At 40.7% G+C, this 17,341-nt stretch overlaps 1 protein-coding gene across 1 annotated transcript; it reads right to left on the minus strand.

The window, feature by feature from the left end:
* Positions 1 to 178: 178 nt before the first annotated feature.
* On the minus strand, positions 179 to 3,693 carry LOC143539342 (phospholipase D alpha 1). Its single transcript, XM_077032679.1, has 3 exons — positions 3,478 to 3,693; positions 897 to 2,793; positions 179 to 687 (listed from the first exon to the last, which is right to left on the minus strand). The coding sequence occupies exons 1-3, from the start codon at positions 3,571 to 3,573 to the stop codon at positions 254 to 256; spliced, it is 2,427 nt and encodes an 808-aa protein (XP_076888794.1). The 5' UTR covers positions 3,574 to 3,693; the 3' UTR covers positions 179 to 253.
* Between the last annotated feature and the right edge of the window lie 13,648 nt (positions 3,694 to 17,341).

The following is a 17,341-nucleotide window of genomic DNA, read 5'->3' on the forward strand; positions in this document are numbered from 1 at the left end:
ACCCTACCATAAATCAATTAATTTTATCAAAATAAATGTCATTTCATTGTTGGACAGTCTTAAGGGCCGGGCCGGGCCATGAAATAGCAGACAATACAATAATGAGAAAAGGGAAAGGTTATTATAAGCCCAGTTGCATATTTATAATCCAAACATTTATGTGACAATAATTCAAACATAGCTTATTATTCGAGTACAAAAAAATAAGTTAATGAGTTATTGGATGTCAAAATGATAGGCAACAAAACTCATCTTAGGTAGTAAGAATAGGAGGAAGGTAATCAGATTTAGCCCCAAGTATCTTTGCACTTGTATCCGGGAAACACTCGATTCCTGGCAGTTCGGTAACTCCACCATCACTAGTAATAGCAACGGGGTAACGAAGCAAGTGCCCGGGTAGATCACGTTCGAGATCTTCACTAGCATATAACTCCCAATATTTGTCAGCCATTTGGTTAACCTTTCTTGCGCATTCAGCATTTTCGGGGTGTTCAAATGTGTCATCAATCATGCCAAGGTGTTCATACCATAGAGCCATACGAAACCCGTGGATATCACCCCTAGCCGGTTGCCTCCCAGCTAGGTGGCATGGTTGGTAGGCCCCCATTGCTATTTCAGAATCTCGAGCACCGTCCATAGATCGTTGGTTGATGTTAGCCGATCCAACTATTATGTATTCGTCATCAACTGCACCATACACGCATATAACGTTAAAATAACATGTTATAATGTTTGCGCAAATTTTAAGGGGTGGCTAAACGTATCCCCCTGTATAAGCATGCCCCACGTGTAATGGATATTATTATTATTATTATTATTATTATTATTATTATTATTATTATTATGTAATAGGTGGGATACGTCTAGCAGCGCCTTTAAAGTTACTAGCTACTTACCGATCATCATTTTAGAATGCACATAGATCATGAAGCGACGGTTTTGTTGGGCATGATGATAACCCGAATCCGGTTCGGGTGATTCAGTGGGTTCATGCTCTTCGCCGTCTTTCACTTCACGGTTTCCAAGGCAAAAGAAAGTGAGATACTCTCTAGGATCATCGTCACGCCCCTTATCTTGGAGTGCCTTAACAATATCTTTATACATCATCTCCATAGTTCTCCGTTGCCAGTCCAGTATGGCCTGAACGGATCCACTTTCTGGGATCCCCTCAGGCCACATTGGGACGACAATATAAACAATAAACTTTTGACCGGCCTCGATCTTGCTAACAATCTTTAAAGAAAGCTCTTTTGGAATAAGGTGCAACGCGCCGATTTCATTAATGTTAATATCACTAGATTTCCAAGCGAACGAGCTTCCAAGAAAATACTGGTTTTCGATATAAATAAAGTTTTTCGCTCTACGTATTGCTTGAATATACGCGTCTTGAATACTCCGATCGATTATATTATCCTTTCCACTCACAAGCCCCGACTTAGCCGCTTCCTCTGGCGAGTCTGGGAACCCGAAAGCGGCACCACCATCAATCGACCTGAAAAGCTGAACGTTCCACGATTCTTGGTCATCGGGAAACATAGCCGGGGACGGAGGGATTAACACATCATGAAGTTGTCTTAAGTTAACCAAAACATCCTTCCCACCTTGTTTCCTCCACCTTTGATCAAAATTAAACAAAACATCCCACGCGATCGGTCCCTCAAGCCGCGAGTGTATATCGTGCCACGGCTCACGTGGACCGCCTTTTGTTATAGCCGCACCCGCATAGTTCGGTTGATGGAAATCATCATGGTGATGAGAATGCAAAGTCCTGAAAAGAGTATGATTGGCATAATCATATCTACCATCACATAAATCAATCCCACCAACAAAACTAACCACCTGCCGCTTCGAACCACCATTCGGAAGCTCATGATCCACCACTATAATCTTCTGGTGGTGTGTAAACATAGTGGACACTTGAAGATCTTGTATAATACTCCCACCATCATCAGGGTTCCTTGGACATAAAACACAATGCACATCAGTGTTCTCAAAAAAGTTTTGTGTCTCTTCATCATGTGTAGCCATTAATCCATCTTTCTTCAATGCATCAACCGATGTTCGATCGTCCCACACGAGCATTGCGACACGAACACCCTCATCGGCTTTTCGTTTAAGGAGCTCACCGAGCAAGACTTCACCGCCTTCTTTCGGTCTCTTAGTGTCCCTTATCAAAGCTATCTCAGTATACACAGACCATCCAGTTATATAGATAAAATGTTTAGCATTAGTGATTGCATCAAAAACATCTTCCCAACACCTATGTGTCTCGTAATATTTTCCGCCCGCGAGGGGTATTTTCGGGATAAAATTTTCGGGTACGTGTGCATCTTGGTACAATGACACACGGCATCCTGTTCTTTGTGGAAAGAATGTGTATGGTACTCCAGGGTACTTTGTGGTTTTGATTCCGTGGGCCCAGTTACGGTCTTGGGTGACGTCAAAAAACTGTAGTTTGACGTGGATTCTGGCGCCAGCTGGGATAGGGTTTTTGTTTTCGTCCATGATTTCGAGCCATTTATCGACCTCGTCGCCGTCGGTGAGGTCGGTAACAGGCATGTAAGCGCGCCCGATTAATGTAGCGCCTATAGGGTTATTATCTTTAACGGTGAAGATTACGTCGGATGCTGAGTGGGCGCAGTAAATGTGGAATGATTCGAACCATCTAGGGTTTTGGGGTTCGTTTTCAATCATTCTTGTTCGTCCAACTCGACATTTTTCTATATCGATTGTTGCGTACATCTTCGGAGTTCCTTCGCCGAATCCAACGGTTTCTTGTATGTTTGCCATAAGCTACATGCCACAATAGATTAAACAATTATGTTATGAAATTAGACAACTATTGAAGGAAAACCAACAATGTATTGTTGTTCATACTTATTATAAAAAAAAATTGAAATTAGTTACACAAATAGTCTTGTATAGTTTGTCAAAGTCACTTCTTTGGAATCAAAATATTTAAAAAAAATAGATGTTTTTATCTTGTAACAAGTTCTAGTATTACTTTCATTTAGTTTTCTGGTAACTTATAACTTATTTTACCCTTTGAGTATTTTATAAAGAGATCATTTATGTATAATGTGTTGAACTCTTTTAGGTGAATGTGTGTAAATAAAAAGATAAGAAGGCAACCCATTCCCCGACGCGCCCCTCACGTTTTTCCAAAGGGGTCGTCTTTCTCGTTTCATTTTGACCGGTATGTGTTGTGGAGCTGTCGTTGAGACAGATGTCTGTTTAGATATAGTTAATTACATAAATGATCCATGTGGATATTAAAGGACAGAGCTTTTATTTATATACTTTTAACAAAAAAAATATGTTATATAGACCTTAAATTTGTTACAAAATTAAAACCAAATAACACGTATTTACAACTTTTGAAACTTATATTTCAATGATGTGATATACTGGCGTGCACAAGATTATATGAACCATTTGTGTAATTATCTCTCGTAGAAAAATATACGTTATATATACCTTCCCGAATACATTAGGTCCTCCGCCTTCACCATGAAGCTTATCCGCCTCATAGACGGTAACATGAAGGGTTCCATGGAGCAGTACCTTAGACATTTTCAAGCCTACACCAAATACAAAAAAGAATTAATAGTCGGTTATCGAATTCATACCATATAATACGATACACAATATATATATATATATATACACAAATTGTGACTCTGAAATCACACTTTTTGGCTGAGTGATATAGTTGTGTTTATATGAATATATGAATGATGATATGAAGCAATTCAAACATTTGGTTACCCTGTAATTAGATGAGATGTGGAAACATAGAGAATATGTGTAATGCAAGAGGTAATAAGAGGGATAGGCCACAGAAAATAGTGATCCGTAAAAATAGTTAATACTTAAAATGCTCACAACTTACTGTTTATAGGAATTTCAAAATGTTCACAGCAACGTGTACCATTATATATATTTATGGATCTTGAACTTAATTTCTTTTTGGGATTAACTTTAATTCTAGTGTAGTAAAAAGTTTAGTAAAATTAAAAAAAAAAAATACTGATCACTATATAATAAAATTTCCATTGAACTTTTAGGTTTGTTGGGAAGGATTTTAGTGGATGTTGATTCCTATATCATTTCGATATTTCGATGTAACAACACTATAGACCACTACCCTTCTCCGGCTTTAAACATTCAAGATACAACTCGTCCGCTTTTGCTGCTTTATCTCAAGACCTTTGGCATCACCGGTTGGTACACTTGGGATCCTTTTTAATACGTGTTCTCAAACAACAAAATATTATTACCTGTGAAAAACGTAGTATTGTTAATGTTCGTCAGTCTTGTGGTTTGGGACTTTGAGTAATCATTATATTACCATTTTATGATTATGTTTCATGCATTTTTCTTTTCTTTGGATATTATTCATAGTGATTTGTGGACTTTTGCGGACCTCCCTAAGCGTTCGACTGGGAGACCATCATTATTATCTAATATTTCTTAATGATTAAACAAATTTCCTATGAACCTATCATTTAAGTTACAAATCTTGTATATATTTACTACCTTTCTCAATTTTCAAAAGCTAATTTTTAAACTCAATTTGAAGGAAGTCAAATAATGTGATAACAAAACATAAAAAATACTTCATTTCAAAATTTATGTAACCAAAACGATGGCCTTTGTATATTTCTTTCTTCTTGTCTCCATGTCTCTTTAATGTTTTGTATATACCATAAATTTTTTGCATCATTTTATACTATTGGTAAGTTATTGATACTATATTTTTAATTATGTATTTTGTTGTTTAGATTCATGTGAATAACTCTATCTTCTGATATATTTTTCATGTCCATATAGCCATATAGGGTTTTGAAACTAGCTAGGACCTTTAGTAAGCAATCTCTATATCTTTTGGGCCGGAATATGTACGGTTTATCTACACTCACCCTCTCAGACCATATCAATAACTAGTTGTGAATAGTAATGTATGAGCGACATGTATTAAAATATTAAAATGTGTACCAAAAAACTTTACAAATGAGTTTTCAGCCAAAAAGAACTTCAATTTTATTTGATACTTGGTAGTTAAAGTTTCCAAGGTAGTACTCTCATGTAAATTTAAACCGAACAAAACTTCTATGATAAAAGATTCTTGTGGACCATGACAGGAGTAATATATATTTTAATATCAAACCAAAGTATATAGTTTTCAATATGGCAAGCTGTTGCCATTTATTTTGTTTAACCCCTTTTGTATGTAAATATTTATAAGATTAATAATTAACTAATTGCTTAGACCATATCTTTTGTATGTATATATCTCAATGACATCAAAATTTGATAAGCTTGGACGACACTAGCAAGTGTCATAATTTATCTGGGCGTGCCGGGAGTGTCCCCGTTAGCTCCAAAACAACAAAAACCATATCTTTAGCTAAATTTTGATCATGGGCGTACCTACTCTTTGAGTAGAGGGGTCAGCCGACCCCTGTGAGAAAAAAAAATTTAGTGGTATATATACGTTAAAATCTTGACTGACCCCTATAAAATTTGATACCGACTCATGTGGACTTTCGAGAACGACAAAAAGACCATGTGAAAATTCGAGAACGACCTCATGAAATTCGAGACCGACCATATAAAAAATAAATTTACATACTTACATTTATAATTATATAAATGTATATAAATAACTAAATTTGACTTTAATTGAAACAAATTTAATGCAAATTTAAGCCCAAATGTCCAATCAATCTATTCCTAAGTTTTAAGTCCAAGCCCAAAACTCTCAACCCAAAATACATTTAACTTATTAAAATATGTTACAATGGCGTAAGTAATTTGTTAGGTGAATTCAACGGATTATAAGAGCTTTAATCTTCAAAGAAAATGTTTCGACTTTCAACATATTTTGGCTTGCTCAACAACTTCATTTGTATTTGGTTTATCGTTTATTGAGGCTAGCTTTCGTATTACTCGTCGCAACCGCAAACGTCGAAAATACTTTTACGTGAAGTCTGATTTGCTTAAACAAATGGGTGATGAGAATTTCAACGGAGTTGAATTTGTTTTATTAAAAAATGCATGCGTACTATATGATGTTTTTGTTAAGCTTTAAAAAATGAAAACCCATAAAAAACAATTTTAAACATATGACATTTTATTTATGCATTTCTAATGAATTTTCACGTATTTTTTTTTGTTTGATTATCTATTCTCTATATTACTCGAGCCGACCCGATTCTAGCCGATCGGAGGGGCCCAACCGGACCAAAACATTAAATACCGATTACTTGACACGGCCGGCTGAACCGGATCGGAAAATAATTATGTAGCGATGGTTAACTGAATACCGACTAAAAAGTTTTCCGACCCCTGTAAGAAAATTTCCTGGATCCGTCACTGATTTTGATCCACTCTTCGAAATTACTAATGTACGGCAACCTATTAGATCCTATAATAACATACATTTTTTTCAATAATTTAATGATGCTAGTAAGACCCTAAGTGAAACCAAACATTGATAATTTAACATCCATTTGACAGTATATTTTTATACTATTTTTCTGTAAAGTACACAAATTTGGTAAAAAAGTTTATTTTATATAGACGTATTGTTTTTTTTTTTTTTTTTTCAAATTAAAAACGTTGCCAATGAAGCAGATATGTATTTATCACCAACAACATTGTTAGATGTTGACTAAGATGGGAATGTTTGGTTGGATTATACAACCAAAAGTGATTAAAAACACCTAGAAGATTATTTAATTCGTTTAAAACGCAGCATGTTGTTTAGTTAGTTTTATCTCATTCTCACATTTATCTTAAACTTTTTGTTAAAGTTGATACTTACTAGTTACTTCTATGATTAAGTTGTAGCGACGACAATTAGGTAGTGCCGTGACATAGTGATGATATTGATGAGTGATGCTAGTCCATTCAGGCGCGCATAAGTTAGTAAGTTTTGAGTAATATATTTCGTATATGTTGTATAACTTAAATAGACCTATGCTAGACTTTATAATCCTAGTATACTCAATTAAAGCTACAAATAAACTTTATTCTTTTTACCCAAAACAACTTATATAGTAAAGGATGTTTCATTAGACTTGTATAGTTTAGATTTGAATCTACATTTGATCAAAGTAATTGTCATATGCATATTGAACCAAACAAAACTCTTACAAGAGATTGATGTGGGCATGTGGCCCATGACAAGATTAGTATATCTTGTAACATCAAAGTTAAATATACAATTTTCAAAATGATTAATTATGCAATAAACTTTTTTACTATTATTATTATTATTATTAATTTATTATAATTATTTCAAAATAATTAATTATGCAATAAACTTTTTACTATTATTTTCAAAATGATTAATTATGCAATAAACTTTTTACATCAAAGTTAAATATACCATTTTGTATTTATTTACAAACTTCATTAGTAACTGGGTCCTTGGCCCATTATTTGCCATTTTATTGTCCACTCTTTTGCCTAACTATAAAGTAACATAGGTTTGTAATAAGATTACAACAGTTAATTTTTGTACTTTCTTAAGTGGCCCCCAATTTTGTATTTATCACGTTTAACTAAACGGGTCATTTTATGCTAAGTGGGTAGGTTCATGGGTTAACCTATTTAATCGGTTTATTTATATTTCATAGGTTTTATGTTACAATATATAAAGCTTGTGCTATGCCAAAAATTAAAAGTACAAGAAAGATTTCATAATTACAATGTAGTTGTTTTTCATACATTTGTATACTTTTTTATTATAAACTTGTTAACTTAAGGTATTAATACATGATTAAAAAAAAGAAATATCTGTGTAAATTAGTCATGCTTGTGTCAACCCATAAAATGTTGTTTTCGAGTTCGCATGTCTAATACGATTTTCATGTACTTGTCGAGTTGGACCTGCCAATCTACAAGCACGACTCATTTGGCACTTCTGATTATAGGACTATAAATAAAACATTGACGAGTTAGACCCGTCAATCTACAAACACGACTCATTTAGCACTCTTGATTATATGACTACAAAACAAAAACATAAAAGTAAAATAAGTTAATTTTTCATCCAAACCAAACACTTACATCCATGTTATCATATATATATCATTATGATCATTTTTCATAAAATAAGTTAATAATATAAAGCCATAAAAGTTTTTTTGTTTCACCTTCAATAATTTTAATTTTAATTTTAATGCAAACAAAGTATTCTCTAATTTACAAATGAGGCAGACATGTACTTAGCATCAACAACAATGTTAGATGTTCGCTGAGATATGAATGTTTGGTTCGGTTACATATTTATATTTATATATTTATATTTATATTTATATTTATTTTATTAACTAAAATGATATAAATACTTTGACAAACTTACCTGATTCATTTTAAACTTGATATATAACTTTTAACATCTTCTCTAATTTTGTAGCTATCTTCAATTCATTTTTAGGTTTTCGGTTTTATATCGTCGAATTTCTTTTTTTAAAGCACCCAAAACAATTAATAACGGACAAAGAACGGTAGCAAAGCAAGAAATTTATAAAGTTGTACAAAAAACACAAAATTCAACTTTACATTTGATTTATTGAGACATTAAACACATGCAACAAAAACCATGTGATCCTGCATTTATATAAACACCGAGTTTAGAATATCGTTCATGAGGTTAAAATGTACAAATTAAAGTTTTTACAAATTTACCTATTAATATTTTAAATAAGGATGTGAATTATGTCAGGTTGGCAAGTCGATGTGTATGAGTTGGTGGGTTCAATTTTTCAACCAAAACACGTCCATATTCATATTTTAAATTCTAAACCTGACCTGCACATACTTAAAATTGTGTAACACATGTTAAGTGTGTGACAGCTGACCCTAACCCTATTCTTATTTTCAGCTAAAAGTAGGGAATTTAGTAACTTGCCAAATTTCCCAGCAAACTTTTTAGAGTGTTTTTTTTTGTCCTAAATTTTAGTATTAGTGAAATCCTAATTGTTTAGCCTTTATACTATATTACTATATATGTAATCATAATCTCATCACCTCAAAGTAATAAGATTGTATCGCTAGTTGCAGTTGTGACGTAGACTGGTTTAGACGGAACCACGCAATTTGGGATGCAAATCTTGTTATGTTAGCATGTTAGCGAACTGGTGATGGTAAATTATAGAGAAAAGAATCGGTTATGGAGGACGGTAATTTGGAGTATTCACCATAACTTGAGATCTTGATGTTTTAGTTTAGCTAAGGTATACCAAACCGGGCATTGGAAACAAATTTACAAAAAAATATCAGTTCACCTTCAAAATCTAGGAATTGACCTAAATAAATCGATAAAAGGTGCCCTTCGAAGTGGTTCTCCTATCATGTTTTGGTTAGATTGTTGGATAGGGAACAAGTCTTTGTATAGTACATTTTCTGCCTTTTCCAAAGAAGATGTATCCCATTGTGACGAGCTGAATTGGAAAAGTTTTTTTGTGTGGCTACAAATCTTTTTCATCGTTCTCATTTTTGTTCCCCTTTGTAGAATAACTTGACCCTCGGCCAAAGTTTAAAAAATAACTTTGGAGGATTGAGACGATTTAACTTGCCTTGTTTGGGAGGGTAGTTTCTTTCTTTGTTACATTGTAACTCTTGTGACTTATATGTTTTGTTAGGTCAAGTCTCTTGCTAGATTTTTATTAATAATATATTACTTTTGTTAGTCGCACAAAAATTAATAGGAACTTAATGTTACGGAGTTATCTTTTGAAACCCGTGTTTTGAAACCCGTGTGGCGTCTAAGCAACCCACCTATCCATCCATTTTACATTACGAGTTACTGGCTTCGTACTATTATAAACTTATAAGAGGACTAACTCATCACCGGTAAGACTCAAGAAATACAATCATTCGCTCACTAACGACGGGCAAAAACCACAAAAACATCGTGGTCAAGGTAAGCTTGGTTTTGTTACTTAAAAGGGCAAGCTAGAGGAGTGATAACTATGAAAGTAGAAGACATTAGCTTTTGGTTAATGAAGAGGTAGGTCCCAGCAGAGCCTAGTTGGACCCGCAAGACTCACCTTGAAGAGGGACGTCTGCGCAGAAACCAACTGGATCCGCAGGACCAACCATGCTCAGAGACGTGACGTCCTTACGCGCAGTACGCGAGCTGGTCCCGCAGGATATGCCTCCCGATGGTGAAGGACTCCGCCTGTCCCCGCAGCCTCGGATACAAGCCATCAGGGAAGGCCACCCGCGCAGCAGGGCTACACGCACAAGGCACTTAGCTCTCAATCACTCAGTGTCACCTGAAGGAATGAGCGAAGCCGGGAACTATCCCGCACAAGGGCGGGAGGGGGAATACTCCCGTCCAAATAAGCCAGTCCGTACGATACAGGAAGATCTTCTGTACTGTACCTGACGAGGTATGGGAAAAAGATCTGACTAAAGATACGACAGCTTATTGACAACAGTATGGCGACCAGCATGCTCCTGCACTGTATGTCACTATTAGCCGCTGCCTACTCACCAACTACTGCCATACCACGTGCATAGCCGTCAGTTGGTGGAACAGGAATAGTATACAGCAGGCCTGGTCACTATCAGCCGCTACCTACCCACCAACTACCAGCAGGGCACGTGCGTAGGCTACTGTTGGTGGAACAGGAACACTGTTGCAGCCGGCCATACCTCTTTGGAAACCTACCTTCGGCTATAAATACCACAAATGGTATGACCATCTCATCTTATCATATCTTACTACATTATCATCATATTATACCTGATATCTGCTCTAGCAATCTCTTAATATACTTTTATATTTAAAGAGCAATCTAGTCTGATTCTCACGCCGGAGGGTGGTCACAAGGAGGAACCCCTCCCCTTCTCAGTGACGAGCTCACGGTGTCTGTTTTGCAGGTTATCAGAAGAACCATCTTCCAAGGGTCTAACCCCTCGTGGGAAACATCTCTCCAACCCCCAGGTTACCAGTAATCTGCCCGGGGTCCGGTTAGTGTTTCTTCATTGGCGCCATCCGTGCATAAAGCTAGAACTTTATCTCCAGTTTTTTCAAACTTTCTACAAAAGATGGTTAGAGAAATTCCGGTAACCACAACCCCAGCTACTGGGATGAACACCGGTAACACAGTTTTTACAAACACTACCCCGGTTACCCAAGCCGGGGCAAGTGAAGTAAATTTTACGAACACTACCCCAGTTACTCAGGCTGGGGCAAGTGCAGTAAATGATCGCCTACTAGGATCCACTGATACCCAGGTTGAGAAACGAAGACTCCCCCGCCAAACTCTCGATGAAGTCAAGGCATGGGCGGAGGCACGACAAAAGGAATTCCAGGCTGAGTTGGACGAACGCTTGCGTTCCGTCCAACAGGCTGACGAATTCGAAGATTACTTGGATGACTCGGAGGAATCCGACTCCGACGCGAACCCTCGCCATAGGGCAAAAGGGAAGCGTAAGGAAATGGAATCCCAACCGAAAAGGCATTTTGGACAAGCCTTCAAACCAAAAAGCACAGGTGGAAGTCCACGAGACTTCTCCAAAACGTTCAGACCAAACATTGCAAATGCAGGAACGTCCAAGTTTGCAAGAGACATTGCGGAAGCAATCGCCCCAAAGAGTGCCAAACAAATGCCTAACATAGGCACATATGACGGTATATCTGATCCAGACGATCATTTGAACAGGTTCATAGCGGGGGCAACCGTCAGCAATTGGACGGAACCCACCTGGTGCTACATGTTCCAAATGACGCTTGTTGGGGCTGCTAGAGCTTGGTTTGATCGTCTACCGGTCAATCACATCTACGACTGGGCAGACTTCCAGCAGAAGTTTAGCCAACACTTCAGCCAGCAACGGAAGTATACCGAGGAGCAATGGACAATCCTCAAATGCATACGAGAAGAAGATGAATCTCTGCCAAACTTCATCACTCGCTTCAACTCAAAGAAGCTAAGTTTGGGCAATATCAGCGAAGATCTTGTTCACGCTGCCTTCATCCAGGGCGCGCATGACCCAGAGCTCATCTGCACCCTAACGGGTAAAGATGGCATGCCATCCACATGGGATGTCATCATGACAGCAGCAAAACGCTATGCGGAAACGGAGAAGCAACTGGGTAGAGATCTCCCCCAGAGCACAAACCTCTACACTCAGAAAATGAGAGAAGACAACGTCCTCACCGCCCGATTAAATAAAAAGCGGAAGCTAGGCATTTGGCAGTCAAGGGTAAACTTTGACACCTCATCCGGCTTGCAACATCGATTGGGCGGAAGGGATAATGTACTTCCGCACCGGAACTCCAGATGGACGCCACTCACCAAGAGCGTCACTGAGATATTCGCTACTGAAGAGCTCCCGTGGCCAAAGCCTCCAATAATCCGACATCGTCACGATGCTGATCGGAGCAAATACTGTGACTTTCACAAGACAAAAGGCCACAACACTGAAGAATGCACAGACGTAAAAGACATGGTTGAAGCATTCGTCAGAGATGGGACGCTCGCGCACCTCGTGGCGCAATAAAGGCTGAGCAAGCGGGTGCGTGTAGAACCCCAGCTGGGGAAAACACGAATCAAAATTCCAGCTTCAATATCGAGACTACATGCTGCGTAAAGAACGAGATCCCGAACCAGGTGCGTATCGGCTCGATGGCACTCCCATCCCAACAACATGGAAGGGAGCTCATTTACACAGTTTGCATGTAAATCAATTCCAATTTGTAAAGAAAAGGCCAAGAGCCACTTCTAATGGAAATGATTCTCTTTAAGAACATCGAAGCTGATGATTTTACATTTATACTTTTCTGAACACTAATATGCCGGTTTTCACCGCATAATTACGTGAAGTCATTGCGTGGGAAGGCGGTCCTACCCGCACGAACCCAATAACGTGACAAACCTTCAGGCAGGTCAGTTGAAGGGGAAAAAGTTCAGCACCCATTAAATGAAAGTGCCGGTCTATCCGCATGAATCATTAAAGGAAACTGAACAAAAACCTATCAACAACCGCGCGTCGAACGGTTAAACTATGCAACACTGGTGACGGCACACATTACGTGAAGTCGTTGCGTGGGAAGGCGGTCCTACCCACACGAACCCAATAACGTGGCAAACCTTCACGCAGGTCAGTTGAAGGGGAAGAGTTCAATTATCCCATTAAATGAAAGTGCCGGTCTATCCGCATGAATCATTAAAGGAAACTGAACACTAACCTATTGACAACCGCGCGTCGAACGGTTCAAAACAATTCTTAAAAAGGATGAGGAAAACCTACACGCAGGTCAGATAAGGGTAAAGTTTTGCCATCCTACTAAGTGCAAGTGACGGTTCTACCCGCACAATCACGAAAGAGGAAGCAAAACTTCACACCTATTATCAACCACGTTCAAAGGTCAACTTATCCTCATAAGGATGAGGAAAACCTACACGCAGGTCAGATAAGGGTAAAGTTTTGCCATCATACTAAGTGCAAGTGACGGTTCTACCCGCACAATCACGAAAGAGGAAGCAAAACTTCACACCTATTATCAACCACGTTCAAAGGTCAACTTATCCTCATAAGGATGAGGAAAACCTACACGCAGGTCAGATAAGGGTAAAGTTTTGCCATCCTACTAAGTGCAAGTGACGGTTCTACCCGCACAATCACGAAAGAGGAAGCAAAACTTCACACCTATTATCAACCACGTTCAAAGGTTAACTTATCCTCAAAAGATGAGGAAAACCTACACGCAGGTCAGATAAGGGTAAAGTTTTGCCATCTAAGTGCAAGTGACGGTTCTACCCGCACAATCACGAAAGAGGAAGCAAAACTTCACACCTATTATCAACCACGTTCAAAGGTTAACTTATCCTCAAAAGATGAGGAAAACCTACACGCAGGTCAGATAAGGGTAAAGTTTTGCCATCTTACTAAGTGCAAGTGACGGTTCTACCCGCACAATCACGAAAGAGGAAGCAAAACTTCACACCTATTATCAACCACGTTCAAAGGTTAACTTATCCTCAAAAGATGAGGAAAACCTACACGCAGGTCAGATGAAGGTTAAAGTTTAGCCATCCTACTAAGTGCAAGTGACGGTTCTACCCGCACAATCACGAAAGAGGAAGCAAAACTTTAACCCATTATCAACCACGTTCAACAGGTTAACTTATTCTAAACACTTGGAAAATTGCTAATTTAAACTAAGTATGCAAGTCATAAGTTTATAAAGCAAGGAACCCAAAGAAGGAAATAACAATCTTATACGCAAAAAGATTTATATTTCACAAATGAATTATTACAAGAATGGCCGGGTAACTACCCGCCTACGAAAAGAAAAATAAATACATCCGTACAAGACTATCCTAGCAATGGGAAGGGATCTTCGGGATCAAGCCTCAGGGCCGCCTCCACTTGGACCCGCTCCATCAGAACGGGCCGGTTCGAGGAAAGCTTTAAGGATAGTTAACCCATCATCAGCAGCAGCTACTTGGTTCACCTTCTCCACCACTGGATGCGGGAAGGCAGCATATTGGTTTACTGCTTGGTCATATATGGCTTCAGTGTCAACATTGTACAAAGGGAAGTTGGAAGGCGGGAAGCCTTTCTCAACGAACCCTAGACCAAGCAGGAAGCCAGCCCGTTCCCCATCCTCGTGAGAAGCATTAAGAGCTGCACTCATAGCATCGTCATAGGATGTCTCTGAGAAGACCCGATGCACAACCTACAAAGAAAATACAAGTGTCAAAACATCTTTTCTATGTACAAAGGAAAGCGTGAAGACGTAAAGCTAAAATACCTGAGGCAACGCTTCTCGAAGAAGCCATTCCTTGGCAACCAGGGCTTGGGTGCAGGCGCGTTCGGCTTCGCTTTTATTGAGGTTGGCAAGTTGCATTTCCTTTGCAGCAGCCTCTTCAACGCCCTTAAGCTTCCGCTCTGTGTGGTCAAGCACGCCCCTCTGGTCCAGGATCTCTTGGAGCTTCTTGGCATCTTCCATGGCCAAGGCATCATGAGCACGTTGGAGAGCCTCTAATTGGGCCTTGAGCTCCTCGTTCTCCATGCGTAAAGGCTCAGCAACGGCTTCAGCCTTGGTAGCCCTCTCAGTCGCGTTCCTCGCAGTCTCCTTAGCCAGCCGAAGCTGTTCGTTAACAGCTTGGGCAGCCTTGGAGCGGGCCTCGAGTCGCGCTTGAACTTCAACCTCGAGGGCCTTGAAAGCCTTCTCCTTCTCCGCAGCAGCTGCGGTCAATCGTTGGTTCTCCTCCCGAAGAGCACGCGCCTGAGATGCATCCTTGGCGCGAGCTGCTTTCAACTTGTCGTTTTCACGACAAAGCAGCTCGACGCGCGGCTGCATCCGGGCTTGGAGAACCCGAAGCTCATTGGTTAGCCTACCCTCCTGGTAGCTAGCCATGGCTTCCCCCAACGCACCATGGGGAGCAGCGTGGCGAGCCCATTCCACGCACTCCACAGGGGTGCGAAGGGTTGTTCCTCGGCGTATGTTCCATCGCGGAACATACACTTCATTGGAATCCGACACTGCAAAAAACAAAAAAGCAGTTAGGAAAAGATGATAAAAATAAGTTAAAAAGGGCCAAAGGAACCCTACGCACCTGTAGGGTCTATAACAGGCCGATAACCGCCGAACCCATCACCTGAACCCAAAGGAAACCCATCCAAAAGGTCAGGCAGATGGGAAGGTGGCAAGGACTGGCGAGTACTCCCATGCGTACCTGATGGGCCGGCCATCGGTGCCGGTGGCGGGGGCATGGTGGCAGCCGCCGCAGTCGCTGCCGCAGAATCCGCAGCAATCGTAACCGCCGGCTCGGTGAAGGACGCCGTAAAAATCGCACTCACGGCTGGCGGTGGCGTAAACTCGGCTGGAACAGTCGGCTCAGAATGAGCAACTGAACCAGCGGGACCAGGCGCAGGCGCCTGGGTCGACGCCTCAGGTAGGCTGACCAAGCCTACCGTCATCGGCGAAGTACTACTCGGTACTTCACCCTGGAATGCGTCAACATCCACGCCTGCACAAGAAGATAAGTGTTAATAAATTTATGAAGTGATAAATCTACAAAAAGAATGTTTGTACTTACGGGTTTTCTTGAGCCTGAACGTACGGAGGGGCGGGGACAAGCCCGATGGGGCCGGTCTCTTGACGCCGGTCACCGTCGTCGTCATTGGTTCTCCGGAGGTAACCGTCGTAGCCTCCGGAGCAGTGGTCTTCTCACCACCGGGGTTCCCCGCCACCTCTTCACTATCTGACTCGGTGTCAGATAGAAGCACCGGATCAGCCGTGGAGGCCACCTTCTCCTTTCCCTTCCCTCCGGCAGCCTTCTTCTTCCGCACAAGGGGAGGACCATCTGCGGATTCCTCAGAAGAAGACAGGATGTAAGGATTTCCAGCAGCGGGTACAGCATTGAGGGGTTGAGGATAGAATATCGCCTTACCTGGCCGCCGGTGGCTCAGGATCTCTTGGCCCGGCGGATAGACCTCCACAAACCGATCCGCCGTTTGCTCCAGGATGGGCAACTCATTGTCGTCCAGAGCACGAGTGCCCACCCGCACGGGACCGTCAGCTTCCCGCGGGAACAGGAGCGACTCCAAATTATTCCACTCTGAAAGAAAAGAAACAGTTAGAAAATAAACTAATATCAGCAAGAAAGACAAGACATACCATAAGGAATAGAGTTCAAACCGTATTCGAGAAGGATAGGAAACCGAGACGCCACCTTCCATACCCGGCTCATCCCCAGCAGCACCATCCCGGACTCCGCAAACCGGTAAACCGGAGATTGGACCCGGGATATCTTCGCGAACCATTCCGCCTCCTGGTAGCTGGAAGCGTGAAGGCTCGGAAGCGCTTGACCCTTCTTGAACTTCATGGCAATGGGGATGGCGCGGGCAGAGATGTAGAAGAACTCCCGCTTCCACGATCGGAGACTGCGCTCGGTCACGCAGATCTTCAAACCCTTAATACGGGTTGTCAGGGTGTACCACCCCTGGACGCACCTCCAAGTATAGAAGGTCATCAGGCGGTCCACGTAGGGCTCAATACCCAGAATCCGGCACACCCACTCGAAGTGCCGGATCTTGGCAATCGCCATCGGATGCACCTCGGTCAGGTGCACACCGTGCCTCTCCAGGACACGGTACATAAACTTTGTCAAAGGAAACCTAAGGTTCCCATAGACAAAGAATGCAGCATATACCCCGATCTTGCCACTGGGGGCATCGTACACAGTCTGGTGGGATTCAGGAAACTCAGGCTCAAGAGACTCAAGCATGAATTTCCTGACGATATACCGGTACTGATCGACAGGTAGAGCACACTGGCACTCGCCAGCAGTACTCTTATCGTCGG

Source organism: Bidens hawaiensis, unplaced genomic scaffold, assembly GCF_021521415.1.
Source record: "Bidens hawaiensis isolate Kalapana, Puna unplaced genomic scaffold, B.hawaiensis_p1.1 tig00011861_1, whole genome shotgun sequence".
Taxonomy (NCBI): domain Eukaryota; kingdom Viridiplantae; phylum Streptophyta; class Magnoliopsida; order Asterales; family Asteraceae; genus Bidens; species Bidens hawaiensis.